At 45.0% G+C, this 26,958-nt stretch overlaps 1 protein-coding gene and 1 long non-coding RNA gene across 4 annotated transcripts; one reads left to right on the plus strand and one right to left on the minus strand.

Annotated features, from left to right (window-relative positions):
- Positions 1-3,904: 3,904 nt before the first annotated feature.
- On the minus strand, positions 3,905-4,764 carry LOC103627566 (uncharacterized). The gene is made up of 2 exons (XR_553715.2): positions 4,490-4,764; positions 3,905-4,036 (listed from the first exon to the last, which is right to left on the minus strand). It is a non-coding gene; the product is annotated as an uncharacterized lncRNA (long non-coding RNA).
- A 174-nt stretch (positions 4,765-4,938) lies between these two features.
- Positions 4,939-6,261, plus strand: LOC103627567 (ADP-ribosylation factor 1). Of its 3 annotated transcripts, none has more exons than XM_008647850.3 (5): positions 4,940-5,300; positions 5,385-5,455; positions 5,594-5,674; positions 5,764-5,891; positions 5,967-6,261. In XM_008647850.3, the coding sequence occupies exons 1-5, from the start codon at positions 5,162-5,164 to the stop codon at positions 6,043-6,045; spliced, it is 498 nt and encodes a 165-aa protein (XP_008646072.1). In that variant the 5' UTR covers positions 4,940-5,161; the 3' UTR covers positions 6,046-6,261. The 3 variants fall into 3 exon arrangements, with proteins under 3 accessions (XP_008646069.1, XP_008646072.1, XP_008646071.1); XM_008647849.3 differs by having other exon boundaries at positions 4,945-5,300; positions 5,555-5,674; XM_008647847.3 differs by having other exon boundaries at positions 4,939-5,300; positions 5,385-5,674.
- Positions 6,262-26,958: the final 20,697 nt, after the last annotated feature.

Below are 26,958 nucleotides of genomic sequence, written 5' to 3' on the forward strand. Positions count from 1 at the left end.
GAGTCAAATCAGATCTCGAGATGATTCAAGATTTACCACCTTGGATGGAGTCTTCTCTTACCAAGTTCTTCTTACCATCAGCTAACCTCACTCTGACCATCTCTCTTCTTACCTAACTGTGTGTCTAAACATAGGAGATACCCATGCATTTCTAATTACCTGCTAAATAGTAAAAAAAAGAGAGACTTTTAATTTTTGAATCAATTAGAAACTACAATCTTAATTACAAACTAATCATGGTATAATTTTTCTTCCTTACAAATCTCGAGGACGAGATTATTTTTAAGGGGGGTAGGATTTGTAAAGCCCAAAATTGGTATAAGAAAAAAAATAATAAAATGATTAGATAAATAAATAAGTGGGTGTTTTTGGGGATTCCTTGATTTCCTTTTTATTTTCTCTACATACTCAACTAATGGCATTAAATTATGCAAATAACAAACAAATAAATAAAGAAATATGCACCTCATGCTGATGTTATTTATGTGATGCATCTTATTTGAATCAAGGAATCATAATTTAAATTGACCTCAAATGAAAATATAAAACATAGGGGAGAAAGGAAATTTTAATAAAGTCATTCTTTTCTTCCATATTTACACAATATGGAGAATAATAAATAAATAATTTCAGTGCAAGTAATAGAATAATTAGAATTTGGTTTGATGTTTGAAATCTGGAAATTAAAACCAGAATTCGAATTTAGTTTGAGTTTTTGGTTTGGAAATAAAACAGAAATTATAAAAGAAAAATGGAAAACGCGCATGGGCTGATTTCTTCCCTGGCTCGGCCCAGCTACGGTCTTCCTCGGCCTAAGTGGCCCGCGCGCGCTAACTACTACCGGGGGCTGCTGTTCAGCCTCACGAACCGGCAATGTGTGCTGGTGACTCTGTCAGGTGGGCCCGCTCGGACAGCTCGTTCTCCTACCTCCAACAAACCGCGATTTCTTCTCCGCTTCCACCACTGGCCGGATTTTTCTCGCTGGCCGTTCTCCCCACCTCGGACTCTACCGCCGCACTATAAAAATCGTGGGGCCTCTGGATCCCTTGCGGCATTCTCTGCGTTGCTCCTCTCTCCTCTCATCTTCTTGCACCACCGTGGGCGAATCAGACAGTACCATTGCGGCAATGGAGGGCCACCACCCTCGATCTCGCGGAGGGCCATGGCTAGGTCGTGGCGTGCCTCTCCGATGGGCGCAGGGTCTGGTAGAAGCCTCCAAGATATCTACATGTTTGGAAACTGCCGCGGGGTCGTCCTGATTCCTCGCTACCCACCTCATAGCCGTGAATCGCACTGCTCGTGTGGACAGCCCTGTCGGCCTCTTCATTCTCGGTAAGAAATCCACTACCTGCTTCGTCCTCATCCAGGAATCGCGTGGCACAAGCCCCTTCCAAATCAGAACACCGTAGCGCCGGGCGTGGAGCTCGCCGAAGTACAGAGGAGGAGCCGTCGTCGTCGATACCTGCATATCCGGACCACATAGAGCAAACATGGGGCCGGGGTGATTCACTGTGCCCTCGGACTTGCACTCGTATGCTTCTCGGATGGGGAGCTGGGCGGCGTTCCGTGCGTTGTGGGCGGTCAACAGACCGGTTGCCGGACTGGCGCCGCTGGGGGATGGCCCTGTGCCGCCGTGCCGGTCGCCTGGCGGCCTGGGGAGGGAGATGATACGTAAGCCATGGAGTGGTAAACGGACGGCTGGGATTCGGTCGGGGGTGTAGTTCAGTGGGATCTGATATACACCATGGATCTTGGATCCTACGGGTGTGGGCGAGCGATGGTTTATCAGGGCCGTGGATCAATCGGTGCCGTTGATCACATATCGCACGGTCGGGTAGTGTACCGGTTCAATCTTGTGCCGGCTTTTAATCTGGGCGCTCGATCTCTAATCGGACGGTAGACAGCGCCCCGTACCCCTTCGGCTCGGATATTTTTCTAAAGAGCCCCTCGGGTTTCGGTGAATTAACCCGCCATCCACTCGGGTTGTTCACTGAGTCTGGGAAAGTTTGTAGTTTAGCCCTTGACTTTCCTGGAAATTGAGGCCCAATCCAGTGACGTGTTAAAATGAATAAATGAATTAGAAAATGTATTTTTAATACAAAAATAAACTCTAGAACTTGTAAAACTCATAGAAAATCCATTTTTAGTCCAAATTGAGCCCTTCAACTTCCTAAAATTTTATAATTTTATTCTCTATCACTTAGAGTCTCAGTTTTGACATGAAAACAGTAAGAAAAAAATGATTTCTCATTTAATCATATTTCAAGCACATTAAACCTTAGGAAATTCATAACTCGGTAACCATAGCTCCGAATTTAGTGGTTCTTGTTTCTACGATCTCGTTACGACGCGTAGATTATTCAGTTTGTTCTTATGTTTGGTGTGATGTTAATTTTATCTATACCATGTTTGTTTGTATTACTACGACTAGCGCGAGGACACGTGTCATCTGAAAAGCAAGTTGGTACCTGGAATCTCAAGTGCCAGGCAAGTTGTGCCCTTGATCACTTCTTTTACCTACTCATGTTCGGATTAATCATAATGATCTGCATAGGTTAATTTTGATGGGACCCAATAGGTCACCCTAGTTTGTTCATCCTGAATACCTTGTTTACCCCTGGATCACTTGGGTAGTTCTGCTACTGCTTTATATGGTTTTGGGTTAATATTTCATTACATCTATGTTCCAATTATGTTGTTATTCTATTTATGTTCATGACAAGATCATTAAATGTTAATTGGAACATAGAGCTTAACTTGAGAACCACGTGCCACCACAAGGGTTTAATGGGACGTCCTTGGCTGACTAATTAGGAAAGCTAGTGGAGGACTACCTTACCCGAAAGGGGCAAGGGCAGTAGGGGAGTGGTCAGTGTAGGGAGGCCCTCGGGAGGATTTTGCTGCGATGGCGGTCCTGCAAGGGATTCCTGCATTGGAGCTTCCTATAAACTGTAGCGGGTTTTCTGAAGCTAGTGGAACTTTGTAAAGGCCTCGTAGTGTTACCCTGCCTCGCCTCCTCGGTAGAGGTGTATGGGAAGTCGCGATCCCTTGGCAGATGGGTAACATGACTTGTGGGTAAAGGGTACCACCTCTGCAGAGTGTAAAACTGGTATACTAGCCGAGCTCACGGTCATGAGCAGCTCAGGACTCTCTGATGATTAATTTATGGAACTAAATTCAATTTGTCATATGCATTGCATCGCAGGTGATGATGTTACTTTTGTTCTACTACTTAATTGGGTTGGTATTTACTTATACTTAGTAATTGCTAATAAAATTTTGACCAACTTTAAAAGCAATGCTCAGCTCTAACCATCCTCTTTGGTAAGCCTTACACTTCACGTGAGCTCCCACCTTTGGCGAGTTCATGCACATTATTCCCCACAACTTGTTGAGCGATGAACGTATGTGAGCTCACTCTTGCTGTCTCACACCCCCCCCACAGGTCAAGAACAGGTACCACAGGGTGAGGCGCATGGAGGATGCTGCGATGAGTTCGTGAGAGATCTAGGCCGTCGTCTCCCAGTCAACTTTGGTTTGCTGGACCGTTGTCTCCATATAATGTAATTATTTATTTATTTTGTACAAAACTCCGATTATATAGTAAAGATGTGACATTCGATCATGTGCCATGATTCATCATATGTGTGAGACTTGGTCCCAGCACACCTGGTGATTATGTTCGCGCCCGGGTCTTGGTGCCCCGAAACCCGGGTGTGACACACACCCTCCATGAACTTAAATTTCTTCAGAATTAGTAGCTGTGGGTTTATAATAACACATCCACGTGACCACATCTTTTTCCAGATTTAGATATTCGAGATATTTTTTTTCTGATCGCTAACCTAATACAAGTAATAGCAATCTACAATACCCAGTGGCAACCACACAATTGAAAGAGATAAACGCTTCACTGCTTCAGTGCAGAATCCTTGCAGATATGAATGACGTCCAGGGAAAAAAACATCACCATCACCAGCTAGCACTTGTTTCGACATGTCAAATTGGCTGGCTCCACCAGTAAATCTGTCTCAATCTTAAATATTGGCAAAGTGGAGGGATGGCCGGATGGAGGCGAACCATGGCCAACCAAATCCAAACAAATTTGTCAAGAGAACAAGTATAGGATTGGACTACCAACCAACCATCAGATGAAAACACAATGCTCAACATATTTTGACCAGTAATATAAATTGTCTAGAAAGAAAAACATGTTAGAAAAAAAATTATACAAAATAGATTGTGTCCATTTGGTCCCTAAAAATCTTAAAATATAAATTCCATGATGAATCAAAATATGCTTATTCCGTGTCATAAATATTGGTGCTTCTTGTATATATAAAGCTGTCTATCAGTCTTATAAGATTGGTTTGACATAAGACAAAAGTCACAAAACTAACATAAGTTTATCAATCTTTATAACATTTAAAAATATCGCATATAACTTGAGGAATTAAGGCATTGTATGGAGAAAAGCGTCACTGCGTACCAAGGATCGTACGGATCCGTGAAGGGCAGACGCGGCAGAGACGCACACCGGCAGCCCGGCAACGGCAATTCACCCACGAAACGGATCGGAGATGGTCCGCATCAACGTCGAACGCACGACGGGAGAAGGCGGCTCGATGATCAGCGACGTAGTGCCTGAGCGACCTCCGGGCAAGTGCCTGGCGGTCAAGTCAGGCAGGAGCACGTCAGCTCGCCGCAGTGTAGAAGGCCGCCGTTCGCCGATGCGAGCGAGAGGGAAAAACTCTGGAGATGCGGGGCAACTAGTGCTCGTGGGCTGAGCCGAAATTTGGGCTCCTGATGGGAAAACAAGCCCACCATGGCACGCACGCCGGTAGTACAGGACTACCCTAATTCCAGATTTTGCAACCATCTCTTGGAGTACTGTATAGTGGGCTGGCGACGACTTTTTTTGGATCTTCAAGCACATGGCAGGATAACAACGAAGAACGTCACTGGTCAACTCAACTGATTCGCTTAGGACTGAAGTAGCTGGCAGATGGCAGGCTGAGAGTTGACGGAAGAACTTTCCCTGTTCATTCTATAGGAATATATAAGATTCCCGAGCCTGCTCCTGTTTGCTGCCACAACTCCAATCATCTTCCTGCTGGCAGCTTCCCTCTCCCTCCGCTGCTGAGCAAGCTGATCCACCGCCATGGGGCTGGCGATGGGGAGGCTTCTTGGGTGGAAGAAGGAGGCGCAGATCGCGCTGTTGGGCCTCGGCGGCGCTGGCAAGACGGCCATTCTGCACAAACTCAAGCTCGGCCACGCAATCACCACCGGACCAACGATAGGTAAACACGCATCATGCTACTGTACTGTTCAGACCAGCTCAAGTCAAGTTATTGCTTCAGCCCAAAAAAAAAGCGCTATTGTAGGGTTCAACAGCGAGACGCTTGAATACAATGGCATCAGCTTCAGGGTCTGGGACGTGGGTGGTCAAGGCGAGGTAGCTCATGTATCAGCAGCTGTATTGTTCTTGCATTCAAGTACGTCTGTGTGCAGCACCTACTGTGCGTGGCACTCTGATTACCATTTTGATTTGCAGCTCCGGCCCTTGCTAAGGCACTACCTCTATGGCGTCCAGGGCGTGGTATTCGTCGTCGACAGCAGCGACCGGGAGTGGATTCTTCGAGCCAAAGATCTGCTGAACATCATTCTGGACGAGGTAGTAGGTAGCCGGATACTGCCAGGTTTCAGTAGCTACGCCTAGGGGACTCATGGTTTGGTTCTGAATCCGGATTGAACTAATGTCAGGACCAGTTCAGGAATAGGGATCTCGCGCTGCTTGTGTTTGCAAACAAGCAGGACCGGCCGAACGTCATGAGCGCAGCAGAGATAGCGGACGAGTTTGGGCTTCCGTCACGGCTTTGCAACCGTAGATGGTCTGTACCTTCCCCAGGTCCCTTTCCCTCAACTCTCCTTTCAGTAAAAATCGATCATCCAGATTGCTTCCGCAGGCACATTCAAAGTAGTTCTGCGATCTCTGGAGAAGGCCTCCACGAGGGGATGGCTTGGCTCTGCACCAACATTCGATAGGACCAAGATCCTCCTCCTTCACAAAAGACTACAGTACAAAAGGGGGGCATGCTGTTTATGTTTTTGCAGGCCTAAGGAATTGTACCAGCAGATGAGATACATGATTATGATTGCTGGACAAGGATAGTTTGCAGTGTGATGTAGAACCTGTTAGGATTTATGGGCTAGGCCCAATTGAGAAATTCGAATAAATCGCAGGAAAATCACAAAAGCCCATATAAGTGGATGACTAAGGAATAGGTGGAACCAATAGCACCATATTGCTAGTTCTAGTGGAGTAGAGCTAGCTTAAATATGGAAGCCACCACTAGTACAGAGAAGTTTTATAGTGGCGGTTGTAAACCTATTTATAGTGGCGTTTTTCGTAACCGCCAGTGCTAGGGGCCAGTAGAAATCATCATTTTTACAGACGGGTAACTGAGGACCGCCAGTGAAATTTCACTGGCGGTCGGCGTAATAAAACCGCCAGTGCAAATCGTTTCCAGGAAACACAAAACATATTTTAAAAATAGTTTAAAAAATTTATTTTTATTAGAGGGGCCTCAGCCCACCCCACCCGCCCGTCTCCGTCGAAGTCGCAAGTCGCGACACCCTCGCGCGTACCCTCCCCTACCACTCCGTCTATGACATGTCTTGTGTCTAGTTTGTAGTTGTTTTCTCCACATATTACAACCATTTGAGTGTAAATTGCTTATTTGAGACCCTAAACGAATTCAAATAAAAAAGTTGTCAACTACAAAGATAAATAACTTTTGAAGTTCTACAACTTTTATTTTGACACTTTTTTCATCCGAGGTAGTTTGCAAAATTTGAATTTTAAATTTGACATACTTAGATTCAATTTTTGAGAACCGAAATAGTTCAAATAAAAAAGTTGTCAACTACAAAGTTTCATAACTTTTAGAGATCTACAACTTTTATTTTGGTGGTTTGTCATACGAGGCCGTTTGAAAAACTCGAAAAATTAAGGATAAAAATGATTTCTAGTGGCGGTTCCTTAAGAAAACCGCCACTAGAAATCGTATTTCTAGTGGCGGTTCCTTAAGAAAACCGTCACTACAAATCATGGATTTCTACTGGCGGTTTTCTTAAGGAACCGCCAGTAGAAATACGATTTCTAGTGGCGGTTTTCTTAAGGAACCGCCACTAGAAATAACACAGTCGGTGGATAACCGAATCCGCCTGTAAAAATATATCGTCCCCGCAGGCTTTGAGCCTTTTTGTACTAGTGCACACTCACTCACCAAGTCATGGATGAGAGGAGAGAGTGTGGAGAGCCACACGCGCGCGCTCGCTCGCTCGCCTGGCCTGGGCGGGGACATGCGCGTGAATGGTCCGCCGAAATCCGACCCCTCGTCTTGCGGGGGCGCGGCTACCTTTTGCCGTTTGATTTTTTGGTTTCTTGGCTGTTACGCTTATCCTAACCGATCGCTATAAAATCTCAACTGATTGCGAGATTTTCGTGGGCGGATAAGCACGGGGTCGCGGACTCGGCCCTATAAAAGGAGCCCGGCAGCCAGCCTCCAAATCATCCCAGTTCACTTTCGCCTCTCTTCATATCTGAGCCGCCTTTTAGTTCCCTTCGTCCCGACCGCAGAGGTGTATCTGCGATCAGGAGAGCAGGTCTCCGGAACCCTTCATCTTCTAGATCCTGCACCAGGAGAGGGCGAATAAGGTTTTTAGGAAGCGTCTTCACGCGACTGCTCGTGATCTGCTGACCTCGTCGACCCTGTTGATTTCGCTACTTCGACATCGTCGACCCTGCTGATTCCGGCGCGTGCCATCTATCAGTAAGTCTAATCAGTACGCATCATCTGATTTGGCTTGTTATTTCAGTTCTTCTGATTTGGTCATGATTTATATTCGGAATTTAAACTGGAATTTGTCTAATTCTTCAACAATCCAAAAACCTTATTGTAGACAATTTCCTAGTTTTTCTATGGCTGCTTTTGCCGACGCGCTGAAGCCAGAAAAGTTTAATGGTATGCACTTTAAGAGGTGGCAAGTCAAGGCCACGCTCTGGCTTACTGCTATGAATGTCTTCCATGTTAGTAAAGGCAGACCTGAGGGTCCACTGACTCCTGAACAGGAGAAAGAGTACGACCATGCCAATACTATGTTCACGGGAGCCGTTCTTAGCGCCCTTGTTGACCGTCTGGTTGATGCGAATATGCAGTACACAGATGGGAAAGAGTTGTGGGATGCACTTACTACTAAGTATGGTGCATCAGATGCTGGCAGTGACCTGTATATCATGGAGAGCTTTCATGACTATAAGATGGTTGATAATTGCTCTATTGTAGAGCAAGCTCATGAAATACAGTGTATAGCCAAGGAGCTCGACCACCTTAAGATAGTCCTTCCTGACCGATTTGTGGCTGGGTGCATTATTGCAAAGTTGCCTTCTACATGGAGGAACTTCGCCATAGCTCTGAAACATAAGAGACAGGAGATATCAGTTGAAAATCTGATAGCGTCTCTGGATGTTGAGGAGAAAGCTCGGGCTAAGGACACGGGATCTAAAGGAGGCGAGGGCAACTCCAGCGCCAACATGGTTCAAAGGAACCACAACAAGGGCAAAGGAAAGCCAAAATCTAACAAGCCCAACAAAACTACCAACTTCAAGAATAAGAAGAACAAGGCTGAATTGACATGTTTCGCATGTGGCGAGGCGGGTCATTTTGCCAAGGATTGTCCTGATCGAGCGGATCGTCGTGGCAAAAAGGGCAATGTCAACACAGTGGTCGCTAGCAATGAGGAAGACAAAGGGTATGGTAATTTACCTTTTATCTTCTCAGTATTTCAATCACCTAGCTGGTGGCTTGATACTGGTGCTAATGTTCATGTGTATTCTGACATTAACTTGTTCTCTTCTTATCAGGGCGCTCGGGATTCTTCCGTGCTAATGGGGAATGAGTCACATGCTTCTGTTCATGGCACTGGCACGGTGGATCTGAAGTTTACTTCGGGAAAGATCGTGCAGCTGAAGAACGTGCATCATGTCCCTTCTATGCACAAGAATCTCGTTAGCGGAACCCTTCTATGTAGAGATGGGTTCAAGGTAGTTTTGGAGTCCAATAAATTAGTTGTGTCCAAGTCTGGACAATTTATTAGTAAAGGCTATGATTGCGGAGGCTTGTTCCGTTTTTCTTTGTTAGATTTCAATAATAAGTCTGTGAACCATATTTGTGCTAATGTTGATGATCTTGCGAGTATTTGGCATTCTCGTTTGTGTCATATTAATTTTGGCTCTATGTCTCGGCTTGCAACCATGAGTTTAATTCCGAATATCACCATAGTCAAAGGTTCTAAGTGCCATAGCTGTGTGCAGTCGAAGCAACCTCGAAAGCCTCATAAGGCTGCTGAGGAGAGACACCTGGCACCACTAGAACTCATACATTCTGATCTTTGTGAGATGAATGGTGTGTTGACAAAAGGTGGTAAGAGATACTTCATGACATTGATTGATGATGCGTCTAGATTTTGCTATGTATACTTGCTAAAAACTAAAGATGAGGCTTTAGACTACTTTAAAATCTATAAGGCTGAGGTTGAAAACCAACTAGAGAGAAAGATCAAACGTCTTAGATCAGATCGTGGTGGCGAGTTCTTTCCCAAAGTCTTTGATGATTTCTATGCAGAACATGGCATTATTCATGAGAGGACTCCTCCCTATTCACCCGAGTCAAACGGGATTGCTGAAAGGAAAAACCGTACGTTGACTGACCTGGTGAATGCCATGTTAGACACTTGTGGTTTATCTAAGGCATGGTGGGGGGAGGCAGTCCTGACTTCATGTCATGTTCTGAATATAATTCCTATGGGCAAAGAAGAGAAAACCCCTTATGAGAAGTGGGTTGGGAGAAAACCATCACTTTCATACTTGCGCACTTGGGGGTGCATGGCGAAAGTCAATGTACCAATTAATAAAAAGCGCAAGCTTGGTCCAAGGACAGTGGATTGTGTCTTTCTTGGATATGCTTCGTGTAGCATAGCATATAGATTTTTAGTAGTTAAATCTGAAGTTCCTGATGTGTATGTTGATACTATTATGGAATCATGTGATGCTACTTTCTTTGAACATATATTTCCAATGAAAGACATTCATAGCAATTCTAGATACTCTTCTGAGATAACTCCTGAACATAGTACACCTATTGAGAGTTTTGAACAGCCACATGAAATTGTCCTAGAGGAGGATGACAATGATGCTCCTAAAAGGAGTAAGAGACAAAGGGTTGAAAAATCTTTTGGTAATGATTTCATTGTGTACCTTGTGGACGATACTCCTACTACCATTGCAGAAGCATTTGCATCTCCAGATGCAGATGATTGGAAAGAAGCAGTTCATAATGAGATGGACTCCATTCTTTCAAATGGTACGTGGGAAGTCACTGATCGACCCTATGGATGCAAACCTGTGGGTTGTAAGTGGGTGTTTAAAAGGAAGCTCAAGCCTGATGGTACAATTGAAAAGTACAAGGCTAGGCTTGTGGCTAAGGGCTATACTCAGAAAGAAGGAGAAGACTTCTTTGATACTTACTCACCTGTTGCTAGAATGACCACTATTCGAGTACTACTTTCTTTGGCTGCCTCGTATGGTCTCCTTGTTCATCAGATGGATGTAAAGACAGCTTTTCTTAATGGAGAGCTGGACGAGGAAATCTATATGGAACAGCCTGATGGATTTGTAGTAAAGGGTCAAGAAAGCAAGGTGTGCAAGTTACTGAAATCTTTGTATGGTCTGAAGCAAGCACCAAAGCAGTGGCATGAGAAGTTTGACACGACTCTAACGTCTGCAGGCTTTGCCATTAATGAGGCAGACATGTGTGTATATTATCGCTGTGGTGGGGGCGAAGGAGTTATATTGTGCTTATATGTTGATGATATATTGATATTTGGCACAAACATTGATGTGATCAATGAAGTCAAGTCTTTTTTATCAAAGAGTTTTGATATGAAAGATCTGGGAGAAGCTGATGTGATTCTAAACATCAAGCTGATTAAGGCAGATGGTGGGATTACTCTCTCGCAATCTCACTATGTTGAAAAGGTTTTGAAGCGATTTGGCTTCTCTGAGTGCAAACCTTCTCCAACACCTTATGATCCCAGTGTGACACTGCGAAAGAACAAGAGAATTGGTTTAGACCAATTGAGATACTCTCAGATTGTCGGTTCACTCATGTATCTTGCTGGTGCAACAAGGCCCGATATCTCGTTTGCTGTGAGCAAATTGAGTAGGTTCATGTCAAACCCCGGGACTGATCATTGGCATGCACTTGAGCAGGTTATGCACTACCTGCAAGGTACAATGAGTTATGGAATTCACTATTCTGGTCAGCATGCAGTACTTGAAGGATATAGTGATTCGAACTGGATATCTGATGCAGACGAGCTTTATGCCACCAGTGGTTATGTCTTTACTATTGGTGGAGGTGCGGTATCATGGAGGTCATGCAAGCAGACCATTTTGACGAGGTCAACCATGGAAGCCGAGCTAGCTGCACTTGACACAACAACCGTTGAGGCAGAATGGTTGCGTGAACTCTTGATGGACTTGCCGGTGGTTGAGAAACCAATACCAGCTATCCTTATGAACTGTGACAATCAGACAGTGATTGCTAAAGTGATGAGTTCTAAGGATAATGGAAAGTCATCAAGACATGTCAAAAGACGTTTGAAGTCTGTCAGAAAGTTGAGAAACTCCGGAGTTATAAGTGTGACTTATATTTCAACAGATAAAAATCTGGCAGATCCTTTTACCAAGGGACTACCACGTAATGTGATAGAAATCGCATCGAGAGAGATGGGTATGAGACCCGAATAAAGTTGCCATGGTGGAAACCCAGTCTATGTGATCGGAGATCCCGTGAATTAGGTCCTGGGAAGAACAAGCCATTGGTGAACTGAGAAGAGTAACCTTTGACCCTCTCTAAGTAAAGATGCAATACTCTCAAATGTTGTAAGGCAGGTTGGCTTTGTGCCTTAATGTGTTCTGTTGGCTTGTATTAGCGAAGATGTTGTCCTACAGAACATTCTTTGAAAGAACACACCTATATGAGTTAGACTGTCTAACGTCGCAGTCTATGAGATTTGGGTGATCTCTAGTAAACTCATGAAGAGACCTTGGAGTACGACGTATATGCTCCACCCGAGAAGGGGACTACTGGTAGCCAAGTACTGGTCATAACTTCAAGTGAAACCCATTCACGCAAAACTTGTAATTCAAGGCATAGTCCATTGTCCAAGTTGTGGGTTGGTGTAGCTTGGAGTTCTAGGCGGAAGTTCAACTTAACAGTCTCTGCTGAAAAACTAGTATATTAAACAGTAGTGAACAGTGACGAAAATTGCAGATGGGCATTTGAGATCTGGTGGGGGATTGTTAGGATTTATGGGCTAGGCCCAATTGAGAAATTCGAATAAATCCCAGGAAAATCACAAAAGCCCATATAAGTGGATGGCTAAGGAATAGGTGGAACCAATAGCACCATATTGCTAGTTCTAGTGGAGTAGAGCTAGCTTAAATATGGAAGCCACACTCACTCACCAAGTCATGGATGAGAGGAGAGAGTGTGGAGAGCCACACGCGCGCGCGCGCGCTCGCTCGCCTGGCCTGGGCAGGGCGGGGCGAAGGGCGAACGACATGCGCGTGAATGGTCCGCCGAAATCCGGCCCCTCGCCTTGCGGGGGCGCGGCTACCTTTTGCCGTTTGATTTTTTTGTTTCTTGGCTGTTACGCTTATCCTAACCGATCGCTATAAAATCTCAAATGATTGCGAGATTTTCGTGGGCGGATAAGCACGGGGGTCGCGGACTCGGCCCTATAAAAGGAGCCCGGCAGCCAGCCTCCAAATCATCCCAGTTCGCTTTCGCCTCTCTTCATATCTGAGCCGCCTTTTAGTTCCCTTCGTCCCGACCGCAGAGGTGTATCTGCGATCAAGAGAGCAGGTCTCCGGAACCCTTCGTCTTCTAGATCCTGCACCAGGAGAGGGCGAATAAGGTTTTTGGGAAGCGTCTTCACGCGACTGCTCGTGATCTGCTAACCTCGTCGACCCTGTTAATTTCGCTACTTCGACATCGTCGACCCTGCTGATTCCGGCGCGTGCCATCTATCAGTAAGTCTAATCAGTACGCATCATCTGATTTGGCTTGTTATTTCAGTTCTTCTGATTTGGTCATGATTTATATTCGGAATTTAAACTGGAATTTGTCTAATTCTTCAACAGAACCATCAGATCAGATGCAGCACAACACAAACATCCAGCAGTAAGGGTTAGAAAAGGGTAGCATCCTACCTGATAGAGTTGTGTGTGTTCTTACAATAAACGGATGACTGACATGCATGGTGCTTCCTAGTTCCTACAGTTGATAGAGCTCTGCATTTTTTTCTCTTATGGCAAACCGAGGTCATGACAAAAGATTTAAGTGTCTAAGACATTTATAATGGTAGAAACACTTAGTCGCCCGAAGACATCTACTAGTCGCTAGGTCCATAAGGTCTCTGGCCTCACATAATATGAATGGTCGAGCCCTGAGCCAGGGCCACCGGCCCTAGTGAGGCAAAGGGACTTTTGGTACAACTAAGTATAAAGTTGTATGTGATAAAAAAAGATGTGGTTGGTCCCACTAAAAGGCGTTACAACCTTAAAACTGGGATGCCGTGTTTGAGGCCTATGGACCTATTCACCTATAATGTCGTTACTTTGGATAAGACTTCTATATGACACATTAACCATGTGGTGTGCAATGTTATAGCTTCATAGGCGCACTTTTACCATGGCTTAGGCATTAGGGTACTCCATACCACTATTATGTGAGTGCATCGACGCTATAGCCACGTATTTGCATGTCAATGTACCATAAAGTATTATTAAGAATTGATTGCTACACTAGTTACCAACTATATTTTACCCGACATCATAGACTCTAGTGTCCATAGAAGCGACATAACATACCTGCCACTATGGTAGGTATAACTGTAACTAAAGAATGATATCTCTCACACTGTGTCATAATCGAAGGCATTGCCCCATATATGATTTCAAGACTAGGATAAGATTTGTTAGGTCTTAACTGATCGAACCCATGGTCCAACCAATATGTGAACCTCTCTCCTCCCTTGCTTTATAAAAGTGAGAGTAGAGTAAAGTTTAGAGGATTCATTCGAAAACATAGGAACATAATTCTCACACATGACATCAAAGGGCAAACATAGGGTGAAATAGGGATAGATAGACTAGAACTCACACCAGAACCAAGTGCAAAGGGGGTCGAGGAATTCATGATGCTCAGTTGGTTCTTGAAATTGTAATCTTCTTGACCTTTATGTTCATCAAATGATGAGTGGCAAGCGGATGTAGGGTATTACACACATTACAACATGAACATCTCTAAACTATATATGTGCTAGTTCATAGCCGTATCTAGGTTCAACATACATTACCTACGCCCCCACTATCACCAACATCTCTCTTCTTTTTTATACTTTATGTATCTTCCTAGTGTCATACCCCGATGATATTTGTCACTCCAAGTAGGTAAGTGTGCATTTTCTCTTGAAATTATTGTGTTGTGCTATGCAAGACGGCTATGGAGAGACCAACATGTTAAGTAGTTAATTTTGACACCTATTCCAACAACTTGGACCGCGAGTCACGCCATAGGCAACATCAAAACATCATGTTGAAGTATTATCAAGTATAGATTGCTACACTAGTTGCCAATTATATTTCCCGACATCATAAACTCTAGCGTCCATATAAGCGACATAACATACTTCAACTACGGTAGGTATGGCTGCAATTAAAGAAGGATATCCCTAACAATGGGACAGAATCGAAGGCATGGCCCTATATATGATTTTAAGACTAGGATAAGATTTGTTAGGTCTTAACTGATCAGACCCATGGTCCAACCAATATGTGAACCTCTCTCCACCATTGCTTTATAAAAGTGAGAGCAAAGTAAAGATTAGGGGGATTCATTCGGAAACATAAGAACAAAATCCTCACACACGACATCAAAGACAAGACATTAGGGTACTATAACTCGCACAAAAACCGAAGTGCAAAGGGGTCGAGGAGGTCATGATGCTCAGTTGGTTCTTGAAATTGTAATCTTCTAGACCTTTATGTTCATCAAATGACTAGTGGCAATCGAATGTATGATATTACACACACTACAACATGAACTCTATAAATTATATATGTGTTGATCTATAGTCGTATCTCGGTTCAACATACCGCTTGCTTACACCCCCACTATCTCTAATATATATCTTCTTTTTGGTACTTTATGTATCCTAGTGTCATACCGTGATGACATTTGTCACGCCAGGTAGGGGAAGGGTGTTTTTTCTCTTCAAAATATTTTGTTGCACTATGCAATACGACTATGGTGAGATCGACACGTTGAGTAGTTAATTTTGACACATATTCCAACAACTTGGACCGTGAGCCACACCATAGGCAGCATCATAATATCATGTTGTCCTCTACACTGCAACTTCTAGTTAACAAACTAGTTTCAGTGAGGCTGCATGGCATGGTTCCCGTAGGCCTGGCTTTGGGTCGTGCCATGACTCGGGTGTGCAATGCCCTAGGGGAATTGCACTAGATGCTCTATGAACCTTGAGAGGCATGACCTCTTAATACGACGACTGGGCAAGGCGACCTTCAAGCATGAAGGTTCCTCTCATCACTAGAAGTATGGAAAAACATGCCTTTCATTCCCTCCAAATGGTTGATCGATATTCTAAGAAGTGTGGTCTCTCTGTAAATATGTTCTTCTTAGAATATAAATAAAGTTGTGCAAAAGTATGAAATAGAAAATATGGACAAGTGAAGGTATAAGTGTTGAAAAAATGACATGAAGGCTCATGGAAAAATATTAAGAAATGATACACATGGCTAAAAAACAATAAGTTAGAGAAGGAGATCATAACAACCCACCTCTAAAAATCACATTTTTAGAACCGGTTTTCTGAAGAGAGACATCTTTATAAATAGGATTATTTAAAGAGACGACCATTTTAAGAGGGCCATGTTTGAAATGCCCATTATTGTGTGAGTCTGTAACCACAACAATTATTAGTATATTATTTGAGGTGGTATTATAGTGGTCTAGCACTCAAAATACAAAAAGATGTTTATTCTAGCTTAGGCATCTTATCACTATGTCAAGAAATGGTCCTCATTTTAAAATGCTTAATTGAGTTTTTATAGGTCATAGAAGAGCACTATCAGTGATCTAGGATTTTCTAAAATTCATCCCTCCTTTAGGGTGATTTCACATGCCTTGTAATACAAAGGGTGACAGGAGTGTAGTATGGAGGGTGACTAGAGAGTGAGTTCAAGAAGCTCCATCGTCTGGCTAGGAAACTCTAGGGTTTTTGAAAGGGAATTAGGCTTACACCTATTTCCTAATTGATTTTGGTGGTTGAATTGCCCAACACAAATAATTGGACTAACTAGTTTGTTCTAGTTTATAAGTTCTACAGGTGCCAAAGGTTCACAATAAGCCAATAAAAAGACCAAGAAAAGGGTTCAAACAAGAGAGCAAGGGATAACTGAAGTGTGCCCTGGTCTGGCGCACCGGACTGTCCGGTGCATCACCGGACAGTGTCCGGTGCACCAGGGAACTCGACGCACAACTCTTCACCTTCGGGAATTTTCAGAGGAACTTCGCTATAATTCACCGGACTGTCTGGTGCCCCAAGGGAGAGCGACTCTGAACTCGCCTGCTTCGAGAATCTGCTCTGCTAAAATTCACCGGACTGTCCGGTGCACACCGGACTGTCCGGTGTGACAGCGGAGCAACGGCTACTTCGCGCGCAACGGTCGACTGCAACGCATTAAATGCGCGCCTGCGCGCGCAGAGGAGCAGAGCACGCGCGGGTGGCACACCGGACAACCTACAGGGCCTGTCCGGTGCACCACCGGGCAGCCAGGCGGGCCCACAAGACAGAGCTCCAACGGTCGAACCCCAACGGTCTGCTGACGTAGCTGGCGCACCGGACAGTGTCCGGTGGCGCACCGGACTGTCCAGTGCGCCATGCGACTGCAGCCTTCCAACAGCCACTTTGTGGTGGTTGGGGCTATAAATACCCCAACCACCCCACATTCATTGGCATCCAAGTTTTCCCACTTCTACACCTTACAAGAGCTATAGCATTCAATACAAGATACACCAAAGTGATCAAATCCTCTCCCAATTCCACACAAAGCTTTAGTGATTAGTGAGAGAGATTTGTTGTGTTCATTTGAGCTCTTGCGCTTGGATTGCTTCTTTTTCTCATTCTTTCTTGCGATCATCTCATTTGTAATCAAGGCAAGAGACACCAATTGTGTGGTGGTCCTTGCGGGAAGTTTGGTTCCCATTTGATTGAGAAGAGAAGCTCACTCGGTCCGAGGGATCGTTTGAGAGAGGAAAAGGGTTGAAAGAGACCTGGTCTTTGTGACCACCTCAACGGGGAGTAGATTTGCGAGAACCGAACCTCGGTAAAACAAATCCTTGTGTCACACTCTTTATTCGCTCGCGATTTGTTTTCATGCCCTCTCTCGGACTCGTTTATATTTCTAACGCTAACCCGACTTGTAGTTGTGATTAAGTTTGTAAATTTCTGATTCGCCCTATTCACCCCCCTCTAGGCGACTTTCAATTGATATCAGAGCCCGGTGCTTCATTAGAGCCTAACCGCTCGAAGTGATGTCGGGAGATCACGCCAAGAAGGAGATGGTGACCGGCGAGAAGCCCGCTACAAGCCACGGGAAAGCTCCATCGGGAGAGTCCCGCAACAAGGGGAAGGAAAAGGAATCCCCTTCACACAAGTCACGTCGGAGCGGTGACAAGAAAAAGAAGATGAGGAATGTGGTCTACTATGAGACCGACTCCTCGTCGCCATCCACCTCTGGCTCCGACACGTCGTCCGTAACTTCTAAACGTCATGAGCACAAGAAGTTTAGTAAGATCCCCCTACGCTATCCTCGCATTCCTAAACATACGCCTTTACTTTCCGTCCCATTAGGCAAACCACCAACAGTTGATGGTGAAGATTATGCTAGGTGGAGTGATTTGATGCGATATCACCTAACCTCACTCCACAAAGGGATATGGGATGTTATTGAGTTTGGTGTACAGGTACCATCCGTAGGGGATGAAGATTATGATGAGGACGAAGTGGCCCAAATCCAACACTTCAACTCCCAAGCCACAACTATACTCCTCGCCTCTCTAAGTCGAGAGGAGTATAATAAGGTGCAAGGGTTGAAAAGTGCTAAGGAGATTTGGGACACTCTAAAGACCGCGCACGAAGGAGACGAGGTGACCAAAATCACCAAGCGGGAAACGATCGAGGGGGAGCTCGGTCGCTTCCGACTTCGCCAAGGGGAGGAGCCACAAGACATGTACAACCGGCTCAAAACCTTGGTGAACCAAGTGCGCAACCTCGAGAGCAAAAAATGGGATGACCACGAAATGGTTAAGGTTATTCTAAGATCACTTGTTTTCCTTAACCCTACTCAAGTTCAATTAATTCGTGGCAATCCTAGATATACACTAATGACTCCCGAGGAAGTAATCGGGAATTTTGTGAGCTTTGAATTGATGATCAAAGGCTCAAAGAAAATCAACGAGCTAGATGGCCCCTCCATGTCCGAAGCACAACCGGTCACATTCAAGGCGACGGAAGAAAAGAAGGAGGAGTCTACATCAAGTAGACAACCCATCGACGTCTCCAAGCTCGACAACGAGGAAATGGCGCTCATCATCAAGAGCTTCCGCCAAATCCTCAAGCAAAGGAGGGGGAAGGATTACAAGCCCCACTCCAAGAAAGTTTGCTACAAATGTGGTAAGTCCGGTTATTTCATTGCTAAATGTCCATTATCTAGTGATAGTGACAGGGGCGACGACAAGAAGGGGAGAAGAGAGGAGAAGAAGAGGTACTACAAGAAGAGGGGCGGTGATGCCCATGTGTGCCGCGAGTGGGACTCCGACGAGAGCTCCACCGACTCCTCCTCCGACGAGGACGCCGCAAACTGAAAGGGAATTAGGCTTACACCTAGTTCCTAAATAATTTTGGTGGTTGAATTGCCCAACACAAATAATTGGACTAACTAGTTTGCTCTAGTGTATAAGCTATACAGGTGCCAAAGGTTCACATTTAGCCAATAAAAAGACCAAGTATTGGGTTCAACAAAAGAGCAAAGGGGCAACCGAAGGCATCTCTGATCTGGCGCACCGGACTGTCCGGTGCACCACCGGACAGTGTCCGGTGCACCAGAGGACTCCAACTCAAACTCGTCACCTTCGGGAAAATCTAGAGGCGCTCCACTATAATTCACCGGACTGTCCGGTGTACACCGGACAGTGTCCGGTGCTCCAAGGAACGGCGCCTCAGGAACTCGCCAGCTTCGGGAATTTGCAACGGCTAGTCCACTATAATTCACCGGACATGTCCGGTGTGCACCGAACTGTCCGGTGTGACAACGGAGCAACGGATATTTCGGCGCCAACGGCTACCTGCAGCGCATTAAATGCGCGCCAGCGCGCGTAGAAGTCAGGCACGCTCATACTGGCGCACCGGACACTCTACAGTACATGGCCGGTGCGCCACCGGACATCCAGGCGGGCCCAGAAGACAGAGCTCCAACGGTCGGAACCCAACGGCTTTGGTGACGTGGCTGGCGCACCGGACATGTCCGGTGTGCACCGGACTGTCCGGTGCACCATACGACAGTCAGCCCCACCAAACGGCTAGTTTGGTGGTTGGGGCTATAAATACTCCCAACCACCCATCATTCATGGCATCCAAGTTTTCCACCTTCCAACTACTTACAAGAGCTAGGCATTCAATTCTAGACACACCCAAGTGATCAAATCCTCTCTCAACTCCACAAAAGCATTAGTGACTAGTGAGAGTGATTTGTCGTGTTCTTTTGAGCTCTTGCGCTTGGATCGCTTGCTTTCTTTCTCATTCTTTCTTGCAATCAAACTCACTTGTAATTGAGGCAAGAGACACCAATCTTGTGGTGGTCCTTGTGGGAACTTTGTGTTCCAAGTGATTGAGAAGAAAAGCTCACTCGGTCCGAGGGACTGTTTGAGAGAGGGAAAGGGTTGAAAGAGACCCGGTCTTTGTGACCTCCTCAAAGGGGAGTAGGTTTGCAAGAACCGAACCTCGGTAAAACAAATCCGCGTGTCTCACCTCTTATTTTCTTGCGATTTGTTTTGCACCCTCTCTCGCGGACTCAATTATATTTCTAACGCTAACTCGGCTTGTAGTTGTGATTATTTTTGAGAATTTCAGTTTCGCCCTATTCACCCCCCTCTAGGCGACTTTCAATTGGTATCAGAGCCCGGTGCTTCATTAAAGCCTAACCGCTCGAAGTGATGTCGGGAGATCTATGGCGGAATCGCCCGAATTATTCCAACTTAAGTGCCTGAGCCCTACCTTAGAGGATAGACCACACTTAAATGGGAATAACCCGTCAATCCCTCGGATCTAGTCCGACAAGGCCACTGACAGGATCAAGTACCACAATCTCACTCGATGGTGAGTCACAGAGCAAATACAATAAAGCATAAAGCCATGCATTAAAGAGTATTAAATTATTACATCATCATCGGAGTTTTTGCAAAAGTAGTCATCATTGTTCGAAGTGCAGCGGAATAAAACTAACGGTAAATAAATAGAGAGATGGGGAAGCCTGTCCCATCACTCCTCATGCTCCTCCTCAGCCGAGGTGGGGTCCCACTCGACAGTCCAACCCGGTGGCAAGATGGACGACCAAGTCACTCCAGCAACCATGTCCTCCAGAGAACCTGTAAAATTATGCCACAAGCAAGGCTGAGTATACTAATACTCAGCTAGACTTACCCGGTGTGAGGAGTCTACTCCTCTACCTCTAGACATGCAGCTGTTTGGCTGTGGGGTTTGGTTGCCAAAAGCACTAGCTGAGTTTCTAAGTCAAGTTTTTAACTTTGTCAATTTAAGTGTGACTCTCTTAAGGCTAAATGTGTACTATCTACTCATACATGGTAGCAAATATTATTAGCAATCAACATCTTATATCAACTCATCATATTTCCACTTGTTACTCAATGCAGTACAATGGATCAAGCAGTCTCATTAGCTGCGAGAAGCAGACGATTCGAATCGAGTTTTTATCCTTGCAAGGTAAACCTAAACACACGACGTGGCGAGGCACTCCGTCCCCACACACATCAACCGTCCCCATCGATTCCCCGTCAGCAGAACAGGGCTCACCGCCTTGGCGTACAATGCCTCACTGACCCCGACTGCCGTCGTGCAGTGACCGCACTTGTACCCACCATAACCGGAATGGGAGACCACGTCTCAGGTCGCGTGAGGGGTAAAGTCCACTGCCAGGTTCAATCATGTACTAGGCTTACCGATTTACCATATTTCTCGGTATGTGCTTAGTACGTTCAAACGCTTGACACAGGTATCCGCACGTTAATCCTTATTCCAATTTCATCTCGTAGACCACGCATCCCCATGGATCCGTGTCCACAGACCAATCATCAATATGATATGAAAGTGGGTACAACCAATTCCTGACCTCGCGCAAGTGCTAGAAAAATCACTCGACTTCTACCGAGATCCCTAATTAGCAAAGCAGCTACTCGACCTAGCATACTAATATTCATCTCAACAAGGATTCCTGAGTTCATGCAACTAAGGTTTCAGTCAACTCCTACACTTAAGTGCACAGTACAAGCCTACAAACATTAAGTGTAGTAAAATAGCATATATAAACGGTTATGCATAAAACCGGGGCTTGCCTTCCAAAGCAGTGGCAGGCAGGTCCTCTGGTGCAGGCTCTGGTGCTGGATCTGGGGCTACCTCCTGAGCAGCTCCTTGCTCCGGCACGAGGACGTACTCTCCGTCAGCAAGGTTACAGTCTATCAAATGCAATGAACATATAGGTCATGATTATGCAGGATTAATAACATTATGCTAAAAAGAAAACTAAGTTAAAGGGTAACTTAGTGTTTCTTGGTCATGCGGGGCTTCTAGTGGGTTAGGCTTATCACTTTTAGGCTTAGGTTTTTGTTGAGGGTAATCATAGGGAATTTGTACTGCTTTTGTATCCTTCAGTGGACAAGATATAAAGAATTTTAGGATGACACCAATTTCCTATTATTCACTTTCCCTTTTATTTATTTTCTACTTATGGTTTCTAGTGTAGGTTTGAACTACGACAGTGGTTTAATATTTTCCAAAAATTCTGTAAAAATTACAGTGGGTTTCCATTTGCTATTCTAGCCTTTTTTTAAGAATTTGAGGCTTAAAGTATAAAGGCTATGCTTTAGACAAAAATGACAAGAGTTGTGTAAAATAGGCCACTTTACACTACATCTCTTAATTAGGGGTGAGTTCTGCCCTAAGGATTATTTTTGTTGGCATCTAACAGTAATAATAGGCTTCTGTGCCAAAAATCACAGAAAGCTAAGGGATAGTCATTTAGTTATGATTTTCTAAAGTTAAAAGCCAAAAAGGCACTTTCTACTACATTGTTATTTGAAAAATGTCAAACAGCAGATTTCATATTTTTCCTAAGTTCTTATTAACAAAACATTAGTTATCCCAAGAGTTGGGGTGTTTTCACCTTGGGGTTATTTTTGTAGGGTTTTTCTAAGTTTTCCTTGTTTTATTAAAATAAAAGGTAGCCTATTTATTTTATACTAAACTAGGGTATGATAGATTTTTCCAGTGAACTACATTGAATAAGTACCCTAACAAAAATAGGGGTGCCCTCTGGTTCATTATTTAAATTACATTTTCTATTTTCCTTAACCTTAAGCATATTGTAAAATAAGTGGTAAAAACTAACTTAATGGGGTTGACAGAGAGGTTTAGCATTTTTAATTAGGTCAGTAGGTGGACATAAACTTCTCCAAATTTTTCTAACCCTAGCCAAATAGTACAACTATTTTTCTTTATATTATTGAGCTTTTAGCCAAAACTATAATTAAATCAGAACCTTAAAGTTTTCTATAATACATAGGGGGTTTTATATTTTTATTAGGTAGGTCACATTATTTAGAGTCTGACAAAATTGGTTTGACTCAATTTGAATGAACTAAACAGAAGTTATGGATTTTCAAAGTTTCTGTTCAAATTTAAATTCAGGTTTAATAAGGTTTTATGAAAAAGCAGTTTGCACTGAGGTCACTGGGTTAAAACTAAATCAACCCACTCGATTCTACCCCTGCGCCACTATTCCCCCGAGTCTCTGACAGTTCAAAAAGCCCCCTGACTTTCTCTTCCTCTCACCCGCGGTCCCTCTCAAGTGTAAACAGTACCCGCAGAGAAAAAAAGGGGTGGCGCGGCTTACCGGCGACGAGAGAAGTCCGACGAGGGGTAGGGTTAGCTCGGGGAGGTTCTGGCGGTCACAACGACGTACGGCTCGCCGGCGGGGATGGCCGGAATCGCTCGGTCCACGTGCGCAGGCGGTTGTCCTCGTCGGCGGCGGGTGTGCCGGCCAAACCACGGCGACCTAGTCCAATCCAATGGCACGGTGAGCTTCCTGGGGTGATGTAGAGGCTATCTGTGCATTGAATCGAAAAATGGCACAGTGATTTACCCGGTCCACGTGCGCCGGCGGGGGAAGGAACTCCGGCGAGCACGGTTTCGCTATTCCGGTGACGCGGGTCCTTGGTTCAAGCTTGAGTAAGCTTCACGGCCTCACCAGGAAGCTATCTGAAGGCTTGGATCGAACGGAGGAGGACGGGAAAGGGGCTAGCCACGGAGGTTGCTCTCGGGCGGCTCTGGCGGGTCGCGGGGAGGTCGCCGGAGCTAATGGCGGGCTCGGGGAAGTCAGGCGTGGTACGGAGGAGGCAACGGGGAAGGCAGCCGAGCACTGGGACGAGCTTTATAGCCGTGGCGCGGGCGTGGTCACGGGCGGCCGCGGGCGCGCGGGGGTTCGCGCACGGGCGTGCTCTGAGCGCGCCCCCGGGTGTCAGCCCGCGTCGAACACGTGGGAGCTCGCTTCTGCCATGGTTCAATGGCAGATTTGAGCACCTTAGCGTGCGTATCTTGGCAAAGTCACTGTGTACGGTCGCTTCCCTGCTCCATATCCTACCTTTTTGCTGTGAGTTCCAAGTCGAGATATGGTCGAGGTAGGGAGATAGAGGGGTGAGAAGTTGGCTGTGTCAGCTAGGTCCAAGCCGAGACAAAAATGGTGCCAAGTCGTGTCAAACGCCCTAGGGTAGGTGTCACCTCTTTCCAGGGCATTCTAGGGTTAATTTGGCGCCACTTTGTCAATTGGGTCGAAATGTTTTGAATTTTGGATTAAGGTGAACATGTGGGGTCTTTGTTCAAAGGTTAGTTTTTAGACTTAGGCAAATTCTGAATTTTCTCTTGTGCTCAACCTTTGGTGAACTTTTTGGGGCTTTTCTGAAATCTTTTTGGGGGTACTTCCTTACTACTATTTGTAGGTTATGAAGTATACTACAACTTTTATATTTGGCCCAAGCCATGATCACTAGCTTCAATTAGGGTTCCCATAATCCAAAAGGGGTTTGCTTTAGGGTTTTGGAAAATTCTCCCCTTAGATGTGTATGACAAACTAGGGCATGACATCCAAGATGGTTTGCACTTGCTTAGGACCTTGAATTCCAAGTTTGATGTACTTGCCCAAATCAATCCTCATGTGATAATAGGTTAAATGGGGTAGCCCTGGGTGGACACCCTGAGTAACACCTGGGGTGTTACAAGATCACACCAAGAAGGAGATGGAGACCGACGACAAGCCCACTACAAGCCATGGGAAGGCTTCATCGGAAGAGTCCCGCAACAAGGAGAAGAGGAAGGAGAAGAAGAAGGAAAAGAATACTTCTTCTCACAAGTCGCATCAGAGTAGCGACAAAATAAAGAAGATGAGGAAGGTGGTCTACTACGAGACCGACACTTCATCACCTTCTACCTCCGGCTCCGACGCACCCTCCATAACTTCGAAGCGCCATGAGCGTAAGAAGTTTAGTAAGATTCCCTTACATTATCCTCGTACCTCTAGACATACTCCATTACTTTCCGTTCCATTAGGCAAACCGCCAACCTTTGACGGTGAAGATTATGCTAGGTGGAGTGATTTAATGAAATTTCATCTAACCTCACTCCACAAAAGTATATGGAATGTTGTTGAGTTTGGTGTACAGGTACCATCCGTAGGGGATGAAGACTATGACTCGAACGAGGTGGCCCAAATCCACCACTTTAACTCTCAAGCCACTACTATACTCCTCGCCTCTCTAAGTCGAGAGGAGTATAATAAGGTGCAAGGGTTAAAAAGTGCGAAGGAAATTTGGGACGTACTCAAGACCGCGCACGAAGGAGACGAGGTGACAAAGATCACCAAGCGGGAGACGATCGAGGGGGAGCTCGGTCGCTTCATGCTCCACCAAGGGGAGGATCCACAAGCGATGTACAACCGCTTGAAGACCTTGGTGAACCAAGTGCGCAACCTCGGGAGCGAAAAATGGGATGACCATGAGATGGTCAAGGTTATTCTTAGATCCCTCATATTTCTTAACCCTACACAAGTTCAATTAATTCGAGGTGATCCTAGATACAAGTTAATGTCTCCCGAGAAGGTTATAGGAAAATTTGTGAGCTTTGAGCTAATGATTAAAGGCTCAAAGAAAATCATCGAGCAAGGCACCTCCTCCACGCCCGAAGCACAACCCGTCGCATTCAAGACTACGGAAGAAAAGAAGGAGGAGGCTACTCCAAGTTGAACACCCATCGACGCCTCCAAGCTCGACAACGAGAAGATGGCGCTCATCATCAAGAGCTTCCGCCAAATCCTCAAGCAAAGGAGGGGGAAAGACTACAAACCCCGCTCCAAGAAAGTATGTTACAAATGTGGTAAGCCCGGTCATTTTATTGCTAAATGTCCATTATCTAGTGATAGTGACAGGGGCGACGACAAGAAGGGGAGAAGAAGGGAGAAGAAGAGACATTACAAGAAGAAGGGCGACGATGCCCACGTATGCCATGAGTGGGACTCCGACGAGAGCTCCACCGACTCCTCCTCCGACGAGGACGCCGCCAACATCGCCGTCACCAAGGGACTTCTCTTCTCCAACGTCGGCCACAAGTGCCTCATGGCAAAGGACGGCAAAAGGAAGAAGGTTAAATCAATATCCTCCACTAAATATGAATCTTCTAGTGATGATAATGCTAGTGATGAGGAAGATAATTTGCGTACCCTTTTTGCCAACCTCAACATGGAACAAAAGGAAAAACTAAATGAGCTAATTAGTGTCATCCATGAAAAGGATGATCTCTTGGACTCCCAAGAGGACTTCCTAATCAAGGAAAATAAAAAGCATGTTAAGGTTAAGAATACTTATGCTCTAGAGGTAGAAAAATGTGAGAAAATATCTGGTGAGCTAAGCACATGCCATGACACTATTGCCAACCTTAGAAATGAAAATGCGAAATTAATTGCTAAGGTTGATTCTCATGTTTGTAATGTTTCAACTTCCAATCCTAGAGATGATAATGTTGATTTACTTGCTAGGATTGAAGAATTGAACATTTCTCTTGCTAGCCTTAGAAATGAAAATGAAAAATTGCTTGCTAAGGCTAAAGATTTTGATGTTTGCAATGCTACTATTTCCGACCTTAGAACTAAGAATGATATATTGCATGCTAAGGTTGTAGAATTAAAATCTTGCAAACCCTCTACATCTACCGTTGAGCACACTACCATTTGTACTAGATGTAGAGATATTAACGTTGATGCTATACATGATCACATGGCTTTAATTAAACAACAAAATGATCATATAGCAAAATTAGATGCTAAAATTGCCGAGCATAACTTAGAAAATGAAAAATTTAAATTTGCTCGTAGTATGTGTCGGGGACCATAATTAGGGGTACCCT

Source organism: Zea mays, chromosome 5 (assembly GCF_902167145.1).
Source record: "Zea mays cultivar B73 chromosome 5, Zm-B73-REFERENCE-NAM-5.0, whole genome shotgun sequence".
Classification (NCBI taxonomy): Eukaryota; Viridiplantae; Streptophyta; class Magnoliopsida; order Poales; family Poaceae; genus Zea; species Zea mays.

Coding starts and splice junctions, on each gene's coding strand:
- LOC103627567 (XM_008647847.3), top strand. CDS start 5,162: ATGGGGCTGGCGATGGGGAGGCTTCTTGGGTGGAAGAAGGAGGCGCAG. Junction 5,301..5,384: donor CACCACCGGACCAACGATAG/GTAAACACGCAT, acceptor GCGCTATTGTAG/GGTTCAACAGCGAGACGCTT. Junction 5,675..5,763: donor TGAACATCATTCTGGACGAG/GTAGTAGGTAGC, acceptor AACTAATGTCAG/GACCAGTTCAGGAATAGGGA.